The 24954-nt window shown below is 41.8% G+C and overlaps 1 protein-coding gene across 1 annotated transcript; it reads right to left on the bottom strand.

The window, feature by feature from the left end:
- Nucleotides 1–304: 304 nt before the first annotated feature.
- Nucleotides 305–23018, bottom strand: gnaz (guanine nucleotide binding protein (G protein), alpha z polypeptide). The gene is made up of 3 exons (XM_044012753.1): nt 22720–23018; nt 8776–10097; nt 305–1303 (listed from the first exon to the last, which is right to left on the bottom strand). The coding sequence occupies exons 2-3, from the start codon at nt 9496–9498 to the stop codon at nt 959–961; spliced, it is 1068 nt and encodes a 355-aa protein (XP_043868688.1). The 5' UTR covers nt 9499–10097; nt 22720–23018; the 3' UTR covers nt 305–958.
- Nucleotides 23019–24954: the final 1936 nt, after the last annotated feature.

The following is a 24954-nucleotide window of genomic DNA, read 5'->3' as shown; positions in this document are numbered from 1 at the left end:
AGTCAGTGACCTGCTCTAAAAGGCAGGTCTTAGAGACGTGTTCTTTTTTTTTTTATGCACAAAAAGATAAAAGAACGTGGGGAACAGAACAACATAGAACAGAGTCAACCAGAGGGGAAACAGAAACAGTGTGTAAAAAAATCTTATTTCACTTCAGCTTTAGACTGTGGCAGTTTCCTCTTTTAGGCAGAAACCCTGTGACATCATGTCGACTGACATTTTTTTTTTCCTTCCACCCCTCCCAGAAATTCAGCCTCTTTCTCTCTCTCACGTGTGTATATGTATATATATATATATATGTATATGTATATATATATATATATATATATATATATATATATATATATATCTCATCAGGTGTGCCCACTGGTCACCATTGTTTGAGTGAAAACCCAAAAGAGAGCATTGATTCTTTCAAAATTCATACTATAAAGCAGCATTAAATGACTCAGGCAAATAAATTGAAGGAGACAAAAGAAACCAAAAACCACCAGCACAGACCTAATTCTCAGTCTCAGGTTTGGCAGGCAGGTAGGGGTGGATGTCTAGAACTTCCAGTGTTGCCTTGTCAAACAAGTGCTTGACGTTTGATCCAAAAGATCTTGTGTGTGAGCAAACATAAGCTTTCGTGTGTGTGTGTGTGTATATGTGTGTGTGTGTGTGTGTGCGTGTGTGTGTGTTTGGGTGTCTCTGCATACATATGTTCAGTGCAAACACGTTGGGTAAAAAAAAAAACCCATCTCGACTGCAGCCCACCATCTCTGTTGTTTCGACTGGAACAGGCAAATCTTCAGAATTGTCCATCCCTGACCGTCTCAGTACCCTTGCAGTTCGTCTTGCACCTCTTCAGAGATAAACCAACAGGCAGAGTGACAGGCCTCGTGTTTATCCAGCCTGATGACGGGCCAACTGATGACCCACTCGACCCACCCCCAAACCCCACGCCCAGTGTCAGGTCCTAGCACAGCCCAATGTACTTGAGATTGTTCTGGATGATCACGTCCGTGACAGCGTCGAACACAAATTGAATGTTGCTGGTGTCGGTGGCACAGGTGAAGTGTGAATAGATCTCCTTGGTCTCCTTGTTGCGGTTGAGGTCCTCAAACTGCCGCTGCACATAGACGGCGGCCTCCTCGTAGGTGTTCTGACCTTTGTAGTCAGGGAAGCACACTGTCAGAGGAATGCGTTTGATCTTCTCAGCCAACAGATCCTTCTTATTGAGGAAGAGAATAAGTGACGTGTTGGTGAACCAGTTGTTGTTGCAGATGGAGTCAAACAGGCGCAGGCTCTCAGCCATACGGCTCTGAAATACAAAAGACATTAAAAAGGAAAAATGAGATTTCACAACTTGGAAAAATGTCCAATTTGACTTTGATCTCACACAAGTGAATTCACATGATTTGGCAAAACCCGCAAGAAAAAATTAAAGTAAAGTCTAAAGTAATCAGAGCATGTCACGGATTGACCAGCCGTTGGCGCTGCTTCTGTTGTGTCAACAAAGACTTGAGATGCAGACAGATAAAGACCTGCGTTTGAACTCTCACATTCTTTCTGAATGCGTCTTTTACCACCGCTCAATCATAGTGGAAGACTTGAATCTTAGACACCAGAGAAACGTCTTGCTTCATTATGAAGAATAGTTGACACGAATGGATTAAGATGGACAGGGTGTTTACATTGAGGACAGACAGGTCTGACCTTTATGCAGTTTGTAATGACATCATCTTAAAGATTATAGATGTAGACTGGTTCCTTTCCTTTTAGTGTCTCCTTGTTTGCTATTAGGCAGTCATTTGAATGCTGAGAAGATACTTCATTCTTTCTATGTACTAGGGCCACATTGATGTCACATTTTCTTTCCTCCAGTTAAGTGTAACTTTATGATTTATGTCACAACTCCATCATGGAGATCATAGATGTGTCCTGTGACCTTCAGACAAATTAGGAAGTCATGAGATACAGTGAAGGGAGGGCACAGATGAAAATCTGCAAGAACTTTGCAACAAGAACAGAAATATGAACAAGGTAACCAAACCTTTGACACTGCTGTATGCCATCATTTTAAAAAGCTCTAGAGTTTCAGCCTGTCCCATTCAACAGTCAGTGTGACCTCACATTCTATGTTTTTCCACAATACATTTGTTCATTACGACAGAATTTCACCCAAAGATCTAAGAAGACAGACCTATGGTGTGGAGACATTCTAGATTTATTAGTTCAAAGGCCAAATTCACTGTGACATCATAATGTTCTGCAATTCAGATTTTTATTGCCATTGTTCATCTCAAGAACAGATCGCGGCCTTGTGTTCTGCACCTCAGATGAGTCGTTCAAGCTCATAGTGTGTTTCAACTATACATGCAGTACATGCATGTATGTGCATGCTATCGCACACTGTTTTTTTTTTTTTTTGCTCATGTGATGTGAAATGAAACAAAAAGAAAGTTGAGCTGTTTGTGGCAGCTGCTGGCATATGGCGACTGGCCAGTAGCTTGTGACCGGGAGGTTGTCAAATAGAAAACTGCTGTTTAAAAGGTTACGGAAACAACATGATGCTTGGAGCAGATCACAAGATCTGCGCAGCATGAAAAAAAAAAAGAGATACAGAGGCAAATAGTGAGGGAATGGACAATCCTAGTGGAATTTCAAAGTAAACCCTGATTGTTCAGTGGCGTAAACGTACTATTTTTGGATAATGATGAAAAGGTTTTCAGATGTGACAAGGCATGGTTACGTGTTTCATTTGGCTACAGCCTCAAAAGCTACTAAAGCAAATGTCAGTTCATATTATTGTTGTCCACATTTACTTAAATAATATGGAAAAAACTAAAAGTAGTTTCACTTATTATTCATAGTAGTTAATAATATAGATTGATTGCAAGAATATGTTCTGTAGGAATGTTGGTTGGCCCCTGTTTATGAAAGAGATTTCTCAAGGCAGTCTGAAGTGTTGCAAACAGGATACTGCAAAAAAATGTTTTCCTCTAAAATGACTTAAAGTCCCATTAAAAATGGGCAAGAATATGAGACACCACAGAGAGAAGGCAATAAATTGGGGTTTAGTTCAAAACAGGTTGCATAAGAGTGTGTCTGCAAGAATCTGGTAGAACTGGTGGAAATTATTTGTGTGCAATACATATATCGGAACCTTTTCATTTTCTAGCAATACGGAGATCGGTCTGATGCAGTCTTTTAGCACAATCTTCCTGTTAATAACACGTTCGTACTTATGCATTTACTGCCCAGCTGTGACCAGCCATTTCAGAAACATAATGCTCTATCAATGTGGGAGACATGTGCAGCCTTCATTCACATCCTGGTCACATGGTGCTGTTGACGCACATCTCTCTCTACAGCATATTGTCTGTTGTGAAGTGAAGCATTTACATGATGTTTAGGGTTCATGGATCATACTTTTTTCCACTATTAGACTCCGTTATTTTTACCAGTATTGGACCAATAACAATACTGATTATGGTATTGTCTCATCCCTCCTACTCTCTCAGTATTTGATGAGTTTGAAACATGAGCTGTGTTTTCTTTAAGTGTCCTTGGTGACTACGAAGTGTAGTCGCCGAGTGTTATACTTTAGTTCACCTAGAGATGCATTTATTTGCGTTTCCATTGTCAGACATTGAAAACTGTATCCTAAATTTGCCCCCCACCAAGCCTGTTGTTTCACACTGCAGTCCATTTATTGAACCACAGAGAATTTTCACTACTGTGCAATGGCAAGGAAATACAAAGCTCATCTTAAACAGCCATGTGACAGGAAGAAAAACACAAAAAGCTGGCAGTCCTCCATTGTTAGCCTTTGTTTACTCTGTCATGTTCTTCTTCGTGGAATTTATTGACAAGCTACACTGTGTCACTTTGCAATGACATCATGCCATTTACATAGCCAATGCTGCTATCATCATCTGGCCCACACACACCTCATGGTGATAACTCACAGCAGATCAGGGTTTTGCTGTACCTCGGAGTTGAAACAAGGCTGCTCCCTGAACATTTTATACTGCAGAAAATTATGTCAGGCTGTTTGACCTCACTCCTTTTTTTCTCAGGGTGTCAGAACCAGAACCTAGCTGCTGAGAGAGTACAGCAGAAAACACCGGCTCAGTCCAGTGGGTCTGGACATCACCTGCATACGGTAAGAGTTTAATAACGGGGTATGGGAGGAGGGGGTGAAACACAAATCACTTAACTGTGCAGCTGCTCCTTTGCAATTCCTTAAGGTTCACTCTAACTCTCACTGCCTTATAATGAGGGGCTGCATTGCACTTATTTTCCAGAATTCCTTTTTTTGGTTATTTTTCTGTTGCACCTGAGAATAACATTATTTAGGCTGCCCTCGCTCTGTTTTCTCTCTCTCTCTCTCTCTCTCTCTCTCGCTCTCTGTGTTTAATTGTTCTAATGTCTCAGTTATTGTGGCAGCACTGCTGGGTGTGCAAGAGTATCAGTATCGGTATTATATAAAGATAATACAATACCAAAATTCCGTATCCACTTTAAGCCAAACTCAAAATCATGACAAATAGTAGTTTTGTTGTACAATTACAGCTAAAGGGAGAGCGCCATGGGTCAGCTTATGTAACTCATGTAGCTGTAGTAGTGTGTATGTAGCATTGACCCTGTAGACTGCAGGTCATCATATAGCAATAAGCCGTTCTTACTTTGTTAGCATTTAGGTAAGGGCAAATACTGACAAGAAAGCACAGACACTGAGCTTTCCTGAAAAGAAAGAAAAGGCAAAACACAATTGTACCATTAAAGTCAGTTCTTAAATGTTCCCTTTGTCTTTGCTATGGTGTCAGATGAGAAACGTGTGACAAACTTAAAAAAAAAGACGAAATGAAAATGAATTAATATTTGGCTAATACAGGCTCTAACAGTTGCTAACCTCATATCTAGGTGTTTCATTTTCACCTCACATCCACTCTGAATTAATTTGCAGTTGCTACAGCCTCACCTATCACCTATAAGCCTGCACTACACGTTCATAACGACATACCCGCAAACAGACACACAATAGAGGCACGCACATACACACATCACATTGATTCTTTTCTGCACTGTTTGTTGTAGACTCCCCCATCCCTTCTCCTCTCTCTCTCTCTTCCCCTCCCTTTCTCATCCTCCCTTTCCCTAGTCACAGCTCACTGTCAACAGTGCAGGATTAGGAGCATTTGACTAGCCTGTTGCTAAGCAACAGTAACCATGGCAACTGATTCATTATGAAGACAGGGATGGGACAGGGAAAATGCATCAGGGAATGAGTTGATGGGTAAACGTTGTACTGTAATTGTTATACTGTGTTTTCAGTCTTGTGTGAGCCAGTGCATTGACAGTGACCGTCGGGCGTCAGTCTGGTTGGACTGGTTTGTTCTCTGCCTGTGTGACATTGGGTGAGGGGTTTGAAGGTTAAGGTCACTTAAGTCCCAAGGACATTCAGTGGACACAACAAAAATACATTTTCCTCCAACGAGGACCTTTCCACAGTCGTGTATTATGTTGGTAAATTGACAGGAGCAAACGTGTCAGTGAACATGTTTTGTCACATTTGTTGATTTTTCATTCAATACAATTTGTGGACTGTCTTGTCATACAATATGTTTTTATTCATTGGTTCATAGATGTTGAGTGCTCTCAACCCAATAGAGATGAACAAGTCTAAAATCTAAAACTGCAGATCAAGTCAAGTTGGATAATAGTCACTGTTTTCTTTACAACTTCCTTTTCCCCCCGCAAAATAGACTTAATAATCAAGTTTTTATAATCAAGGAACTGGATGTACTGTAGGTCCAGAGATTTTTCATAGTGCCAGCTTCTCATCACATGAATAAAGCCCATAAGTGCTGACTTGTCCAGTGGCCGTCCTGTGAGAACAGCCTCTGTACAACATGTTGGTGATTTCTGAAGAGTTCGAGCTGCGTTTTTGCTCTCTTCAAAAACCCAGCTATTTGAATCCTACAATAAAAAATTCACCCTTTCACCCGCACTGATGAAAACTGATGTGACTTTTATCTGGAGCCATGTTTGTCATAAAATCTGTTGGTTTTCAGTGTTTAGAGAAAAGCAATGGGTTCAAATTTCTCCTTCCCTTTCCTCATAGCTGTCCCTCACCTGTGGTCGAGTTTAATTCTCGCATGACCTGAATCACACATGAAACCAAATTGGGTTTCATTTCAGTTATGTATATTCCACTTCTTGTAATAGTGTGCAGAGACAAACAATTCTCTGTTTCTCACTTTGCAGATGTACTGAGCACGTAGAGGTTATAGTCTACGTGTTAGGTAACAGTTGTTCAGCAGTGTTGTGTCAGTTGACAGTGGTTATGGACGTGGATAGTTTAGAAAAAAAAATACTGTCTTCTACAGATATACTGAAGACACAGCAGCTACAGAAAATACCTGCATTCACCACAATAATGTTTAGATGAGGTGTGAATGTCATTGGATTCACTGTCTGTGCGTGATCCTGTTCAGCAGATTTGTGTGTGTGTGTGTGAGGCCAGATGTCCTTTACGGCGTGCTATTTGTATGCTAGTATAGGATTCCTTTCATGAATCTGTATTGGGGCTTTGTATAATGTTCAGCCTGTATTATGTGACAAATGGATGCAACATCTCAAGCATGAAATGTGCTCAGAGTTCATGTGTAATGTGTTTTTAAGTGATTTGTCATTAGAGCCACTGCCGTGCAAAAATGTTGATGATGAAGTCGAAAGTTGATGAAGATGCCAGAGTATCTGAACGTGCTCGCATCAGTAATTTGGACAAGAACAATTTTTTTTGACGTTGTTTAGTGGTTTGTTCAAGTTACTCAACAAACTGACAGTGACTTTTATGAGGATGTACCCCACCTATAGCTGGTTACATGCTAGAATAATAAGAATAAGCATTAGCAGTTTCTAAAATAATAAAGATAATCATTTAAGAAATGTTTTTTTTCCACAGTCATGCAAGGAAAGCATATGACTGCATGTGAGTACTGTATCCATCTTATACTGAGGGATACCACGTGCACATTTCAGCAGCATCTAGACAGACTATAGCTGTGTTTCCATCATGGTACAGTACAGTATGCTTTGGAATGGAAAAGCCCTGGGTCAGCTGTGCGTTTTAACTGAGAACAATACCTTTACTTGGTAGGCGGGGCGTGGGCTGTGCCTGATGGCCACGTCAATAAAGTATGCAGTGCAACATCGTACCGGTGCGACGACGAACAACACAACAACAGCAAGCGCAACACAACGGACATATGTCCGTTATATAATGTCATGTAAAATGACCAAAGAGATTTGATAAGGCTGATGCAGTTACTGGAAATACCAAGACTATTTGTGAAAGTGTTTCACTTAATCAGATAAGGAAACATCACAGCCCGAGCACGGAAAACTGCAGCTGTCAATAATGTTAGTATTTCTGACTTAAAATGTTTTCCGCCAAACCACTGTAGAAACTTTGTTGTTGCCAGTTGGTTCGCATCACGAGCTAAACCACATGAAACCGTAAAGACAGTGGTACAACTACAAACCCACCAAACCGAAAGGAGTCATTTGCTAATGTAATCCACTTTGGTCAGACTGCAGCATATGATCCAAATTCAGGAGATCTTTCCCTCTGTTTCTTCTCATCCCTTGCTTTCTTCTTCATCTCCTTTTGGAATAATTGTTGTTTTTTTTTTCTCGAGTACCTGTGATCTCCCTTTGCTACACAGTGCCTTCACAATCTGCTAATTCTCGCAGGTACAGACTCGCACTTCATTCTGTGAACTCAATTAACACCATAGTGCATTTTTCTCATCAGACTTTATTTTTAACCTTTAAAACTAATTGATTTCATGTTCCAGCCTGGTATAATGTACACCATGTTTTATCTGGGTACACCATGAATTATCAGGCCAGTTCAATTACAGAGATGACGAAGTTTGCGCACAAGCTATTTCTAGTAGGGACAGTATAAAAACATGAAGGTGAACTTGGATCCTGGAACCTCCGCAGGTTAAAATATGTAATCATGCCTGTGAAGTAAGAGAGAAAATAGCTGACCTCTAAGAGTTGTCCTAGTCAGTAAAATGTAAAATAGTATCCGCTGTTGACCTTCCATTATCAAAGCAGTTAAATAAACAATAAGTACCTAACTATTCCATAACACTCAGATAAGGAGATGGATATGCTTGAATTGTTCAAATTCCACAGCCATGAAATGGAGATAAAAGCATGAAACTCTTTCTTCATTCAGACAGATTTTGAGTGGCTACATGTGCATTTCAACCATTTCTGAAAAAGCGTTACTAATTGTTTAGGAGATAACCTAATTCTGAAAAAAGAATATTTTCAGAATTAAAATACAAGGATGACTGCAGTGCTTCTGTTACCCTGTGTGGCATTAATGCTCATGCGTATCTGTTTAGGTCTGCTTGTTCTTTGCTGCTTATGGGTTCAGATTGGCACACAAAAATATCTGACTCACTCAAGGAAAAGCCCTACTCTGAATTCTTGCTGGAGGTGAGAGTCCAGGAAAGTGGAGTAAAGTTAGAGCTGGGAAACAAACAAACTAATAATAGTTCAGTTTGCTCATTCCCATAATTGTGACATCCAAATGATCTACCTCACTTTCACAGCCTATCCTTTTGAGACAGTGATGCACTGAAGTTGTGGCTAATTCTGCTACAAATGAATGAAAACACTATACAGATCATAGTCTTTGTGGTTATTTTGACTGCGAATAATGGAATTATCTTTTAAAACTGATCTCTATTTATTTTTTCTTACCGTCTGGTTGTCCTCGTAGAGTTTGAGATCGTAGCCACTTAGCTCGACACAGAAAATAATTGCCGTCACACCCTCGAAACAGTGGATCCACTTCTTTCTCTCTGAACGCTGTCCACCCACATCCACCATCTTGAAGGTGAGCTCCTTGAAGGTGAACTTGTTCTCCACAATTCCGGTGGTCATGTCGCGAGATCGTAGGATGTCCTCAACAGTCGGGATGTACTCGGCTGCAGAGATGCGGTCCAGATCATTCAGATAGTAGGCAGTGTTGTCCTCTAAGTGGTACTCATTGGATCGCTGAAAGCACTCTTGCACACCTGAATCGGCCCACAGACGTTTCATGACCCCCAGCAACTCTGGTGTGATCTCCCCCTTGCTCTCAGCCGGTCCTGTGAGGGCAAAGAGCTGCACGGCATCGTAGGCTCGGTCAGGATTGTGAAAGTCAATCTTGAGGGTGGTGAGTGCTCGGATAATGCGGGTGAGGGAGTCAATGGCATTGTACAGAATGAGGGGCTTGTACTCCTTGCATGCCTCCAAGTTGAAGCCTCCACTGTGGATGATCTTCATCTGTTTGACAATGGTGCTCTTGCCGGAGTTGCTGGTTCCCAGCAAAAGTAGCTTGATCTCGCGCCGCTGCCGTTGGCTCTCTGAGCGCAAGTGGCGGTCGATCCGCCGCGACCGCCGCGCAGCTTCCTTCTCCTCCGAGCTCTGACGGCATCCCATGGTCCTCCGCCACGTGGTGAGCACAAAGGAACTCGTGCTGCTGATTGATGTGTAAGCAAGTTATGTCGAAGTTTTGGAGCTGGTGGAAGAGCCAGAAGAGGTTTCCACTAAAATAGGAGTAACAGGAACTCACTGGGGAAGAGGCAGACAACTACACAACAGACCACTTTAACACTAGACAAGAGAGCCACCACACAGAGGAGTGTCTCAGGAGTATTTCATTCTTTTTGTTCTGGGGTAGTCTGTGAGTACTGTGTGGGCAGGACCCAGACTTGTGGGATGCCCACACAGCGCCTGGCACTGAGGTTGGACTGTCTGCTCAATTCACGGTAGCTGGGGTTCATAGCAAGGGCTACCCCTGAGGACAGGCTATGATGGCGGCCTTGGGACTGTTCAGCATATGTCAGTAGATGTGTGTGAATACCAAAAACCCTTCACTCTCCTCCCGCATGGCTCTTACGGTGCGTTGCCCTCGTTTGACTTCCGCAACCATCCACTTCAGTTTGATATTTGGTCTGCTTCACTTGATCTTCCTGATGGAAATCTTTCCCCGTTCTTCTGCAGCGTGGTGTCTCCCCGACAACTCGAGGCCTCCAAGCCTGCCAACACATAAGACAGGAGGAGGAGAAGCATAAATGACTGGTTTCAGACAAATAATCCCAGTCCCACCATTTTCAATGACATTGTTTACCTGCATGATGGAGGAACAGTTATTTGTATTTACTTCAAAAGAGGTAGTTCGCCTAGCTTAGCATAGACATTAGAAAGGTGGAAATAGTAGGCTTTCTCCAAAATGAATGAACATTTCTGACTAATCAAAAGAAATTGTATTTTGTACAAAAATGTGTCTGCATGTTTATTAAGGGTTAGAGAGAATTGATGAAAATCTGAGATCATTAACTGACTCTAGCAAACCGTTGTATTGCTTGTAATCCTTGTAAAGAAAAAATATTGTTATGAATCAACTACTTTAATAATAAAAAAACGCATAATGAAAAACACCAAATATGGTACAGATGGAGACTGACTGCAGACACAGACACCGACCTGAACACTTCCCATTCAGCCACCGGCCATGCCACCCGTTTTCTGTGCACACTACCTCTTCAGATTTCGGCTGTGTAACAGCCACACGCCCTATGTCACTCCATCTGCAGTCATGTGTTGCCATAGACTCTGAGCCAAAGTAGACCTCAGCTGACCACACCTATCCATTTAACAACCCCTCCTCCTCCTGCCCTCCCCTCCTCCCCTCTCTCTCTCTCTCCCATACACACACACAAACAGAGAGAAAGAGGCTATACTGTATACACAATCAAGGTCAAACTCGCAGAAAAAGACGGAGGAAAACAAACTTGAAAATGCTGATTCACACCAAACATGTATCAGACTCAAACCAGCAGGTGCCTCGTACTTCATGCCACTCTAAAGCACATTCTTCTAACCCCGACATCTGTTTTCTTATCCTTCAGATTCTAACTGATCAGAAAAAATATTTCTGAGAATATTTGTTTTCATCCTGCTCCTGCTTTGATGTATTCACTTGTCAGAAGGTAGTGTTTTATTAGTGTTCTAATAATTTGGAGAACATGAATTATCGGAAAAAAAAAAAACATAAAAAAATATTTTACACTGTGATATGTCAAGCAAAAACAAATTTGCCGCAGTTGACTGCTTGTGGGATTCTGTGATAAATAGATTAACTTTACAACACGCTGTATGCTATTGGCTTTGTAACTAAAGTGAAGTCATACTGTGGCCTAGTTTTGCTGGTGTAAGTATACTCTGCAGACCCCTTAAATGGACAGACAGACAGACAGACACACAGAGAGAGGGAGCATTTCTCAGAGTGAGGTCCAGTCTTCAAAAGACTGAGGACAAACAGAGCAGAACAAAGCGATAACAAAGCATCACAACACAAACAGAGTGGGGAGCATTGTTTCCTGGCTTCGGGCACCAAACTACCCTCTAAAAAAAACCCGACATAGCCTGCCAAACCAGTTAATGCACATCACTGATTTTGACAGCCTCAAACACATTAAAGCTGTGTGTGAAGTTTTTTTTTCTTCTTTAATTTGCTTTTTTCAGAAATATGCAGCACTTGCATTTCTGCACTTTTTGAAGTTATACACCACTTAAGATAAGTGGAATGAAAGTCGTGTGCTGGCAGCAAGAAATCAGTATATATTAGTATCACACAGAATTCTCATTAAATTTTCATGCTATCATACGGAATAGAAGAAAAATAGGTTTCTTGATTACCTATGCTTAATAACTGGAGCATAACTCAGCAGGATGAAAATACTGGGAACTTTGAAAATGTCCATTAAAAAAATAAACAAAATTAATTAAGAAAAGGCCCGAAGCATAAAAAGAAAAAGTTTAAAATAAATTAGACAGTCTACTTCAAAGTTGCAGTAGCATTTAATACAAGAAAACAACAAAAAACAGTATATATAAAACAACCCCAACAGAATATATCTGCAAAGCAGGATTTCACATAATGCCCCCAGTGTCATAATATTTTCTCAATTAGGAATCAGGCCTCTTACCTCCAGTGACCTGTCTATGCTCATATATACGTCAACCTGTCTTCTAAAACAGTGCACACCAGTACTTTCACTCCGTTGTGCGCAGTATGAAAAAGAGGTGTGTCACTATGAGAGTAAGTGAGTGGAGGCAGAGCCGCCGGGGCCACGGAGAAAGGTCGGCTTCTCAATGTATCATGAAGGCTTAGGTAACGCGATAGTCCACTTTCTCTCTTCTGCTGCATATAGGGCAGGTGCTGACCACGTATGATTTAGTTACCTTGCTGCAAATAATTACAATCATGCCCTTTATTAGCGTAGTACATGTAGTACATGTAGTCACAAGATGTTTCTGTTGTATCATGCTCCATTTTAGTCAATCCACAAAAGTTCTGTTAAAATTCAGGTCAGTCATATTAGACAGAGCGACGATTTTAATCCAAAAGAGGCTGAATGTTACTGATGTCTACACCTAATTGAAATACACGGGGAAATGTTTGGTGAGTTACACTGTAGACAAAAACATTTTCAAAAGGAAAAAGGAAACGAAAGCTCAGTTTTCTGCAGCTTTCTACTGTATTGTGTTGGTGTGAAATCAATTGCATCATGCTGCTGAAAGCCCACCAATTTAAATTTCAAAAAATAAATCAAACCACATGTCACAAAGAATGGACAGAATGCAGGTGTTGCTTGGGCACGTGACAGCGTATGACGAATGTCGGAAGCGTCCCGCTCGTGCTCAGATGTGTCAGAGGTGAGGAAGAAGAACAAAATGCGCAGTGAGTTATTTCCTTGAATGAAAAGCAAAAGTGTGGCGACGTTAAAAGAAGGGGTGAAAGGCACAGGTGCTGCTTTTTTGTCACCTTGTAATGGTTTATGAATGAGGCGTGCAGGTGCGTTTGTCAGCGCTGCGGTCAGCAAGGCTTGCATTTCAAGAGGTATCGGATGAGGCGCTCCAGTGAGAATAAACCTGCCACGGACAGACGGCAGGAAGAGCGGCAGTGCATGTCACAACATCATTCACAAAGTCAGTCTTGCATCGCTGTTGTCTTTAAGAGCTATGGGAACCATCGGGGAATTATACATCACATTCTTGAACCTCTTAAAAGTCCAGTGTGGCAGATATAAAATATGATACCTATAAATATGTTTGCATGAGTGTATAGTCTCTTTAAAGTAGAAATGACTTTGTTTTATAGCCTTAGAATAAGTGTTGTATATCTACTTTATGTAAGGGCCTTGCTGCTGTCGTCTCCGTAACACTTTGAAGTGGAAGCTTATTATGTAAATGAAGAACAACAACATCCTTTCTGGTATGTGAAGGCCACCATAGTCACCCTCATTCATGGTGGAAAAGGAGCTGTGAGTGGAGGAGTCTTCCATTCGTTACAATCTACAGTCTCTCCATCAGATAGGGGTTAGGGTTAAGGTTAAACACTGGACCATTAACCAGTCTGTTGAACTGAGCTGATGCAAGCTAGTGGACTGGACTATATTTGGGGGGTTTAGTTAGGTTGTTTTGACAAAATTGCTGTAGTTGTGGACTAATATAATCAGCTGTTCTCAAGTCAACGGCCCACAGGCAGTTCTTTGCATGTACAGCCAATTTGAATATGACTAGTATTCAGAGCAACATTGTACCAGGAATATGAGACTCCTTTATGGCCACATTGTAATTAATGTCCATGTTACACATGGGTTAGCCAGCCTACATAACTCTGTGTGTCACTGTCATTCATCATAGAAGAAAGGTTGCAGAGATGGAGACAAGCCAACTTGGCTCCTGACCCCCCTTTCATGGGTTGACAGAAATGTTCCAAATGGAATAAAGAGGTAGAAGATTCCTCTGCAAGAGTCCTGCATCGGTCATGTCATGTTCCGGACATATCGTTATTTAAATTCCAGGAGAACGTGCACTGTTATCTCTGCAATAATGATGGATGCCGGCGTCACATACAGACACACTCCAGCAGATAGAGCTCCTCCAGCAAACTGACATACACATACTCAGAGAAATTAAAACGGCTCGCATGCCTTACGATCAGCTCCCCAGTGTTAATGGGAAAGCTTTCTCCTCCAAAGGCAGCCGCTTCAGTAGCTGGAGCATTATTTCCTGTTTTGAGCCTTCTCCAGCTGTTGGCTTCCTGACAAAAACAGGTTACTCAATTACTTAAGGCTGTCTGGTCAGTGTCCATATACAATGTCATGAGTCTTACTGGAATTTAGCAACGTGATTTTTACAACAATATCCGAAAACCTCGGTGGCTAATCCCTCACTGAATCTCTACGATGGCCTGCTATTGTGTCAAGATTATGCAGTCAGTGTGAAAATGTGTGTCGTATCAGTATCGAGTGGCAGCTGGCAAGTCCAGCCATTTGTTTTCCAAATCATGCAGAAGCTTTAACTATTTGGATGAAATTCTGTACGAATGGTGCTCCAATTGAAGTTTTTAGTAATCAAAAGATAAACATATGCTGAAGTTAAAACAGCAAAGTCCTGGGACGGCTGAGCTAAGTCGGCCTTTAAGCAAGACTGCTGAGGATACACTATTAATTGACGTGATGCCACAGAGGCAGTGAATAAGCAACGCATTAGTGAGAAAGTCTGAGGTGATCAATTGGCTCGCCTCCCTCAGCCACTGTTGTCTCCATCAGCTTTTACCGGCCACAGATAAGACTGCATGGTACCCTACCAACAGTTGATGATTTAGTCCCAAGGGGAAAGAGAAATACATGGAAAGTTTCACTTTTCAAATGACGGCATAAATTGCAGGAAATTCAGTAATTGGATTTTTGGGCCAACGCATCCTCCTCCACAAATATCTAATTGCGATTTTATTCGCAGTATCAGAGGAAAAACATAATTTAAACGCAGATCTGTGAGAAACAAAGATGTTCTCTTCACTCTGTAGAATAAGATGTGTATAGATCGAGACAGTAATTCATCTAAAATGAGATTTTGACCCACATTTGAAATTGTGTCCGTGGTCGAAATTGTGATCAAATAGAATTCAAATGATTTTTTTCTTTTTAAAGGCACTGAAGTATATCTGTGCCTGAGTATGAAGCTACAGGGAGCGATCAGAGCGACATTCACTGAGTTGTGTAAAAATGATTTGGTGCTGTGTTGATGTTAATGGACTACAGCACATTGGCACTTCACACCTGCTGAAGGTTAAATGACATTTACATGGACAGTTAACATTGTGGTAATGGAACAGTGAAGAAACACAGAATAAAAGTATTAAGTAGTAGACTAAACTGTCCTAAAAATGTAGTTTCTTCAGCGGGGTAAAGCAGTGCATATTGATATAAATGTTAGCAGTGCTTAGTTGGCCATTGATAAAACAGTCGCAGTGTTGAGGTTGTAATCACTGAAGCTTTTTAAATATTTAATCAGGAGCAGCTCCTGCCTTTTCAGTAGATCGCTGTTTAGGTAAACATTCATAACTACCAGCTTTTACAAAAAACACACACAAGTGTTCTGCTTTGTGACTTCTATTAGGATCACTAGCACATATTTTTCATGTCATTTTAATGTCTCCAAATAAACGGGGGGGCAATTACACTTAATAAATTAGTATTACCATTATTACAGTTAGTAAATTAAACAAAGGCCAAGAAGGGCAGTTAACATCAAGCAAAAGCAAGAGATTATGACCTTTACCAGTTAATTTAAAAGGACATGTCTTCCATTAGAATATAAATATTGGATTTTAGTTTTATTGTAAAGCAAAATTCAATTTTGGTTGGAAGACATGAGGTTTCAATCTTTTGCAGCACTCCGCCGAACACTGTGGACCACAGCGTGTCTGTGGCCGATGGGCTACACATGACTCGAATCAAGTCTTTAAAGTTTAAACTCACTTTCAGCTCCACTGCATGGTGATGCCAAGAGTGTGTGTCTGAGCAAAGTTTAGACAGCCATGAACGACATATGGACGATGGAAAAGTACCGTTAGTAAGTGGACTTTGGTGTTGCATTACAAATTGCACATGGTTTCAATGTCATACAAACATAAATCATATACTGTAAAAGATAAGTTAATGCTTTATTAGTCCCACAATGGGGAGTTGTTGTATTGGTATAAATTTGAGTATGGGATACATTTTCTTCTCAGACAGACGGCATTTTATTTAAACATATGCCACATTTGAAGTTTAACAACAAAACTATTAGTAGCCTCAAAAATGATTTCAGGCTTATTGTATTTGATCACCTTCACTGTATTTTGATTGACTGTTGACAGCATCAATTTTGATAAAGTTTGATAAATTATGAAGAACTTTAAAGAGGAGAATCCATTCATTTGAATTTTACTGCGTCTCTGACAAACTTAAAACTGTTGATTCAACATTTACAATACATTATAAGGTGCTGGTCCTCATGAACACCACCGACAATATAATCAGGTATTTAATGTATTATAATCCAATGTATGATACATTTTAAGATAAAAAAAATATGGCTACTACTATTATTATCTTAGAAAATCCTTATGCTAACCTAAATGAGGAACCATTAAAAAGCCGTACGAATCCTTTCAAGAATCCTAAAGTTTTTCCCACCACAACATATTTATTGTTTGAGTAGATATCATGGAACTGACAAACAGGGTGCATGCTTTGCCCCCTTTGCAGCGTCCAGTGAAAGAAGCTGGGACTGACTTCAACTGACAGTTGTCTTTTATGTACATAAAGTCAGTATTGAGTTAGCACATGCAAGCCAGAAATCCAGCTCCACAAATCAGATAATGCGTATAGATTTCTGATTTGCCAAAGCGCACAAGGAGGCTTTAATTTAAAGATTGGTTATCTGCAACAGTGAGTGTTTTTGTGTTTTGTCATACACTGGCTGTGCTGTGGCCGTAATGCTGTCAAATCTGTGACAGAAAGCCGACAGTCAATTTCGTGCTCCTCGCAGCAACACAGTGATCAGCTCAATATCACCCCAATGACAGTTACCAACGCCGATCCTGTAAATAACTTTGCATCATGTGACGCCTGTGATGCACTGTGTGTGTTACTGCATGTAATAAGCTAAATGCATGCTGTGCTGTGCTGTGTGTATCCCAGTGGAACAAAGCAAATGCAGTATTCAACCTAGGAGGCCTGTTGCCTGTTTCGATGAGTCAGAGCTTTGTGGTCTCGTCGTCCTGCGTCAGAATCATGAGATATAGGTAGCAGACAGAACGATCTCCAGCAGCGCTCAGTGATTGTAGATGTAGCACATGATCTTAAGAGAAATGCATAGGAATGCAGGAAAAGCCTTGATTTTATTAAAATGAACCAGTCTTCATTGCAACACCATACAATGTCCCCTTGTGTGTGATCTGCTCCTGAGGACGGTGGAGCAGAAATTCAACACGCAGGTCTGAAACATTGCTTGTTAACCACATTTATGCAGTGAAGACACACTTAAATGGGCTGTCACAGTCTCAAGAATGAGCCTGTCAGCAACAGTGTGTCTGCGATTTCAAGAAGACTCCTGGGGGAAGGTGTCTGAGAGCCTGTAATGGCAGATAGCACCTTCTCTTTGAAATTACGTGTCGTTGTGTCTAATGGATTACCCGGGATTCCTGTCACAATACATATTGTCATTTATACTGAGACCATCGGGGAATTTTTGTGCCTAGAAATTACAGAATCCCATTGTGTGTCTGTGTGCGCGCTAATGACAAACACTTCAACCATCGTCCAACAATACTTTTGATATTAATCACTCTGTTATGTAAATGTTGTCACTGTTAGTGTGTTGCTTTACTTGTACAGCCTTCACTCTCACTGTGTGGTTCAGTCTTAGCTGCTCTCGTAAAACCATCGGCAGCCTCCCCCCACCCCCCCGCTTCCAAAAGCAGAAGCCAAACATTAAAATGGTAGACAGACAATGTCAACGATTACAAAATCAAACGTGTCCTAGAAACAACCGGAAAAGAATGTAGCTGAAAAGAAGAGTGGTTATGGATTCATATTCAGTGGGTGGCCAGAAAACACTGCTCCGAGTGAATGCTAATGCTGCTCTGTGTCTGTTGGATGTGTAAGTAGATTACTTATTATTCATAACAAATTTATACAACAGCGGATTATGCTTGGTGTGTAGCAAAAGGTCAGGTCTTCTGTTCTTGATAACGGAAAACTAAATAATTTACAGTATTAAAAATGGTTGTTTTTTTTTTTAACACGAAGATTCACTAACTTTAATGTCATGTTCAAGCCCAATTATTTTCAAAATGGTTTGTCCAACGTGTTGTGATTACGCCGCTCCAACGTGCTGGGCCGAACGCAGACTTCAGAGGAAGATGGCTGCACGCACATGTGAGGACACAACTCATTCATTATGGAAAACAATGATGGGCAGTGTTCTCCTCCTCGCTACTCCCCCAAAACTGTGGGCTGTTGAGAGGGTGGAGATGGGGCGGGAGCAAAAGCCTCTGTACGTGAGATGCCTTTCCACGATAATGCTCTGTTTAATGTTCCTCATCTTGACGGCTGTGTTCTTCTTCTTTTCTCCAGTCCGGCGGGTCACACTAAGTCACAAGGCCAGCCAGTGATGACAATGGCATGTTTGTGCACAGGCTGACCTTAGGGTAGACTGTCTGATGTGAAGGGATAAGATGGCACAGGGTGGACATTAGCGTCTTGTTTGTGTATTAGTGTACACACATTTTATGAGTGTCTGGGCCTTTTGGGTCATTTGTCAGTTCCGCGTTAATGAATACAGATGCTTTCTGCTTTTATAGAAACAGTTTCTCTCTTTATGGCGTATAGTTAGTAGATCAGAACAAGTGTAATTAGTGCTATAATCCTTCTAATTTACATTCACAAGCACTCCTTGCAGCAAAGGGAATATGTGGATACTTCCAGGGCTCTACAACTCACTGACATTATGCGCAGGTGGTGATGTAGTAACTGAAAATTAAATTAGGGAAATTAAAAGAAAATGGTCTTATATCGCAGCAGATAAAATGAACAGCACTATATTTCATTTATGTGATGAGAAATGAGAATAGCCAAAATCTTTTAATCATTTTGCATTTAATCTTGCTTGCTTGATTTTGCCAATAACCCAACAGATAACAATGGACGCTCTGAATTTTATATATATGCTGAATGTGTGGTGAGGGGACGGATATGAGGAAATAATGAGGTCTGAGAAGATATCGTCTGTTTACAGGAGAGTCAATTTGACTTTATGTTAAACACTGGAACAGACAGCTCTACAAAGAGTGCACAATGTTATATTCATTTTAAAAAAAGAGTAGAACATAGGGTGTAAGGGTTAAGTAAAGGAAGGAGGCCATTAGGCTGTAGAGGTCACTGATACACACCAGCAGCCTCACTCCTCTGGTGTTATCATGGAAAAGCAGCTGCATACCTGCATCAAAACACTGCTCTGCTCTCAACCTTATTTTGCCTGTATGGCAGAAAGCAACGAACACTGCATGTAGTTGTGTATGTGTCGCACGCACGCACACACACACACACAGATGTACACTCTCTTGTTTCCCTCAGTGTATAGTCGGTCATAGCACTCCCTCATTCGTCACCCCCCCCCTCCTCCCTCCTCACACAGCTACTCCACCACCTCCCTGTTGTCATATGACCACTGTTATGTGTGTGCAGTGGAACACAAAGTTGCTCTGTTACTCCCGTCTGCTCTGCTCTCAGATTTGAGTGCGAGAAGTAAGGCCCACTCTCTCACCAGCCCCAGGAAAAACAGACAGGCCCCTGTATGTGACGACCAGCAATGATTAGAACGGAGGGCAAAAGAAGAAAGAGTCGGGCTGGTTTTGTTTTGTGTAACAGCAGTAGATTTTATTAACTTAATCTTTTCTCATTCACACAGCCCCCTCCCTGCAAGATTTGTGTTTGATGTTCAAGGACAGCGTTCTTCCCCTAATGATTCAAGTACACTTTTGTCAAGTAATGTGTTGTGTGAGTCTTCAGTAGGAGTTGCCAGAAAGCGTCTCCTGTAGCCGTTTGTGTCGAGGTGACACTTTGTCCTAGTACCTGCTGAGGATTACAGACCCAAAACAAACACAAATGCTGAGCCGGCCAAATCAGAGCAGCACCGCACATCTGAACACACAAAGCAACGGATACAGACTTTAGCGAAACATGTTTTTATATTTTTCTATAACTCTCACATGTAAACTTGTGTGACAACTCTCATGCTCCTTTCCCAGGAAATAAATGACATCCATGATTTATCATTTTATTAACGAGCCTGACATGGGAGCAGCACCCGGTCCCTTTGGTACTTTATTGTAATGGAGCTGAGTCTAATTTGCCCAAGCTGGCAGTGTGCTCACTTACAAGGTTAAGGATGGTGAACAATGCAATGGACATGTGCTTCCTTAGTCCTTTCTTAACATGAGAGCTCCCTCATCAGACACTGTCACTTTAAAACCAGGTCTGCCCCTGCTGTCCCCTGCCATTATGTTACCCAGTGGAGGGGATGTAGCGAGTAACAAAAGAGGTGGAAGGAGGTCAGCCCAGCATAGGTTTTGTGACATTATTGCTCTCATTTTTTTTTCATGTATCAAGATTACTTTGTGCGGGAGCATACGACACACTCCCACTTCAACTAAAAGAGAACAACACAAGAGCTGCTGGTGCTGCTGGATGGGGTTTTTATGTACTGCCTTTAGGTTAGGGTTTATAAAACCACTAAATGATGATTAAAAAACAATGTCAGTGTCACTTGTACTGTGTGCTCAAACAAATTGTATAAGGGTGTAGTGACGTTTTTGTTTGTGTTTGAAACTTTGAGAATGTTCATTAGGACAGAATGTGGTTAACCTTTCTATTTCATTACAGACTCCATTACAATTCTAAAGCCAAGGGCGTCAGTGACCTCCAGCATGTTTGGAGAAAACCTGAACATTTTATTGCCTAAATTAAAAGATGAATCACATGTTACCGCAGCTCCCAGGGGCTGATTAGCACTACTATCACAGTGACCTTGGTTTGTCTTTTAACAGTTACCAACCAGTCACTATTTGTATAGTAAAAAAAAAAAAAGGAAAGGAAACTGTGGGTGTTAAACACCAACAATTTGGCAGAATGTATCATGTCTGATTCTGCTGGAAATATTAAAGGCCACAGTTGGTTATTCTTTCAGTATCATGGCAGCAGCATGAGATGAATATTCTATGAAGAAATTGGTATTTGCAAATGTTGTTTGTCTATATTATTTTGATTGAATACCTATACATGTTCCTCTTTCTTGAGAATGATTAGTCAAAACAGAATGTGCTGAAGAAATATGGTTTGCTGCAAAGACTACTTCCTCTGAATTTTAAAAATGTAAGGCAATACCTGAGTAAGCAGAACAATTGGGTTTGACTTGACCCGTCAGCATCTAAGTATAACACTTTTTCTTTTTCTCACAAATCCCAATGGAAAAATGGAGAAGGGAAAAAAATTGCATAGGCTTTGGCAAAAGCATAAATCTAATGCCTCTTAGTAGATCTATTTCCACTAGAAATCAAGAGGAAGAGGCGGCGAGAAATGTTTCCACATCCTTGCCCTGATTCACAGATGTGTAAGGCCTTGGTGTGAGCAGCTGCTGGTGGAGCAGTAACAGACACATCCAGCATTCTTTCTGTGGTCAGAAAAGTGCTATCTCTATCCCGATGAAAAATAATGGCCTTTTCCACCCCTCTTTCACCCAATCTTCCAAATCTTCTCTTTCCTCCTCTCTCGCTCTCTCTCGCTCCCTTTGCTCTCTGCTGCATCGACCTCCGCCCCATCTGCCCCATCTGCCTCCCTACTGTTAAACCCCCCAGCCCCTCAACCCCTCCCTGCTTCTCGCTCTCTCAGAGCATGTAGCACAAACACACATACAGTACACACAAGTACACATGCTCTCCTGATGCTACACAACCAATCCCAACCCCCACTGAAAGATAAATAAATAAATAAATAAATAAATAAATATGATAATGCTTCCTTAAAAATATGAACGACTGTCGAGGCAGACAGTGTCACAAATCATCCCGTTTAGGCCCCCGAGTAACTCTGCACTCCCACTCTTGCCATTAGGATATTAATTCATAAGCGCACACAAACGGCTGGACACAAATGTACTGTCGGTGCAAATTTCGTTCCTGTGCTGCTGTTGGGCCACAGTTTTGTCCACTTCTCCTGGTGCCTGCAGAGCCAGGCTCCGTGGGATTTGTACACCTCCCACTGCTCATTCACAGTCAGTGTCTTAGTAAAAAAACGGTTGTAAGTGCTGAACACCTGACTGTGTGAAGGTGCTTTTTCTCCCACTTACTACTTAATAGATTACAGACACTCACACATACACACACACATCTTTGATGAATCCTCTGCTTGTCCTACATACAGTAATTACATGAACTAAGCATTGCATTCAGAATCAAGAATCAAGGATGCTCTGGGGAGATGATGAGTCAAATTGCCAGCATTAGATAGCAGCGTCTGTTGGCACAGAGCTAGCAGGGTGGAGGAGGGGACAGGACAGGCTGCGTGCCTGCCTGCCTGCCTTGGTGCCATCTCTGAACATCACCTTCCCCATTTTATCAGGAAAACACACTCACCCTCTACAGAATTGCTATAATGAAACAACATCTCAGCCCCTCCAGTGTGTCCACAGTAGGCCAGCCTTAAAAAAGGCTGATGAAAATAAAAAAAAATAAAGCTGTGTGAGAGAAGTCAGGCTTACCGTGTTCACAAGCCAGCATCCATTTACAAAGGATACTGCAGACAAGCCCTTTGCAGGGAGAGAAAGGCTGTATGCAATCCACCTTTAGTCCTGCTTTTTCATCTTCATATTTTCCTCATATTCACAGGGTCTCTCACACACTCTCGCACACACACACACGCACACACACACACCCGTACATCTCTCTTTCAGCACCCCTCTTTCCCTGTCTTATTAACGTCTGTGTTCTATATCCTCTCTTGTTTGCTCCAAGGCAGTTGAGACACTGCAGCGATGGGGGTGGAGGGCGTGTATATATGTGTGCGTGTGTTTGAGTGTGCCAGAGACAGAGAGGAGGCAGAGAGAGAGGGAGATGGAGGGAGGAGTCAGCAAGGATAGAGAGCGAAGGGGGAAATGGTCAGGATTAAATCATGAGAGTAGCAGAGAGAGAGAGTGAGAGAGAAAACAGGCTTTCATGGGGTGGCTACAACATCCAGCGAATCTTTATTTCATGCTATGTTGATAAAATATACATTGGCCATTAAGGGATCCAAGCCCTGCTGGTTAGAATGGGGGGGGCGGGTGATATATAGTGAACAGACCTGTTTCTTGAAGTGTTGTATGCTTGCTGAGAGGCCAGCAGCAGGATTGGTTGTGATTTCATTGATGACTGAAAAAACATACAAGATAGGGAGAGAGTGAAGAGGAGGAGGGGACCAGTGAGAAGAGGAGAGGAAGGGAGGGGAGGGGAGACATGACGACAAAGGAATGGGAGGGGGATTGGACGATGGTGTAATGTGCTGTTTCCGTGCCAACTGTTTCTGTGACAGTGGGACCACTTCCTTTATTGCTATTGGCCATAACCAGGAATTGATAGAGGCTGGGGCAAATGAGGCAGCATGCCACAGGGTGTGAATGGGTGGTTCTCCTCATGTGTCTTTCTTCCACTTCTTGTTCACTTCTTGTTCAGTCTCAGGCAGAAAAAAGAAAGACAAACAAGGACATGTTTTTGGCCTGAGCGCAGCTACAGAGGAACATGCATGGATGCACATACACATAATGATCGCAGCTCTGTAGCATGATGTCAAGTCTTGCTCGGTCGTTATGGATGCCACCAGTGTGCAGAGAGACCCCTCCCTTCCTCCTAACAGAGTCAAACATAAACACACACACTTTCCAACAGGAAAAATCCCCAGATCAGGTTGCTCAGGGTGTGTAGTGTAATGAAATTGCCTGGACACCAAGCCTGGTGTCAGAAACTGTGAGATAATTAATCGGCTGTAGGCCAGCACAAGTGCACATCTGGTGGGGGTGAACAACTTTTAATCTGTCAGTGAGTTGGTGTATTGTCCCCATTCTGCTCACTGAATCTCTTTATCCCTGTTTTACCCCATTCAACTTATATATTATCAGGCACATTTTTTTAACACACAGTCATTATGTTTTAATGTTGCAGAGCTGTATTAGCACTCCGTTGCAGTTTCTGTGCACAGTGTGTTGGTCTGAACTTGTCAAAAATGAGAAGAGAAACTACAAACAATTGTGCAGTAACATACTGTCAGTCAGGTGCAGAAACTGATACCTTCCACTGAAAAGCCACACTGGGATGTCCCTCTCTGCACCCGTCATGTTTAACACATCTGACAGTCAACAACTGAATAACCAAAGCCAAAGCCTTTTTAAATGCACAGGGAAAGTAGCTGTTCTGACAAAACATCAAACTTTGCTTTAAATGAAGTCTTTACTTTGGCTCAGTTGCTGTTGTTGATATCACCCTTCAAATGTCAAATGTGTAACCATCTACCTGACAATGACACAGTACACATTAATCTCCAGGTATGATGGAAACAATAACATTACACATGTTTTGACTATGTTATATAACTTCCCCACTCGCCCACTTGGGCGGGCTTGTGTCTCCTCCAAGGTCAGGTCCTCTACCAGAGGCCTGGAGCCTAAGGGTTCTTCACAGTATTTTAACTGCTCCTATAGTTGCAGAGATCTCGGATGTTGGTCCTGGAATCTGTTGGAGCCACTTGCCCAGTTTGGGGGTTATAGCTCCTAGTGTTCCTATCACCACTGGGACCACAGTTGCCTTTACTCCCCACATCTTCTCTAGTGCCTCACTCAGCCCTTGGTATTTATCAAGCTTCTTGTGTTCCTTCTTCTTGATGTTGCTGTCACTTGGGATTACCTCATCTATCACTACTGCTGCTTATCAACAACTGCTATGTCCGGTTGAATAACCACCACCAG

Source organism: Solea senegalensis, linkage group LG21 (assembly GCF_019176455.1).
Source record: "Solea senegalensis isolate Sse05_10M linkage group LG21, IFAPA_SoseM_1, whole genome shotgun sequence".
NCBI classification, from domain to species: domain Eukaryota; kingdom Metazoa; phylum Chordata; class Actinopteri; order Pleuronectiformes; family Soleidae; genus Solea; species Solea senegalensis.
Note: the sequence above shows the minus strand (reverse complement) of the source record. Positions and strands in the feature narration are given on the sequence as shown.

Excerpts from the sequence above, each read along its gene's own strand:
- gnaz (XM_044012753.1), bottom strand. The coding sequence starts at position 9,498 with ATGGGATGCCGTCAGAGCTCGGAGGAGAAGGAAGCTGCGCGGCGGTCG. Across the intron at positions 1,304-8,775 it reads TCTACGAGGACAACCAGACG|AGCCGTATGGCTGAGAGCCT; the intron begins GTAAGAAAAAAT and ends TTTGTATTTCAG.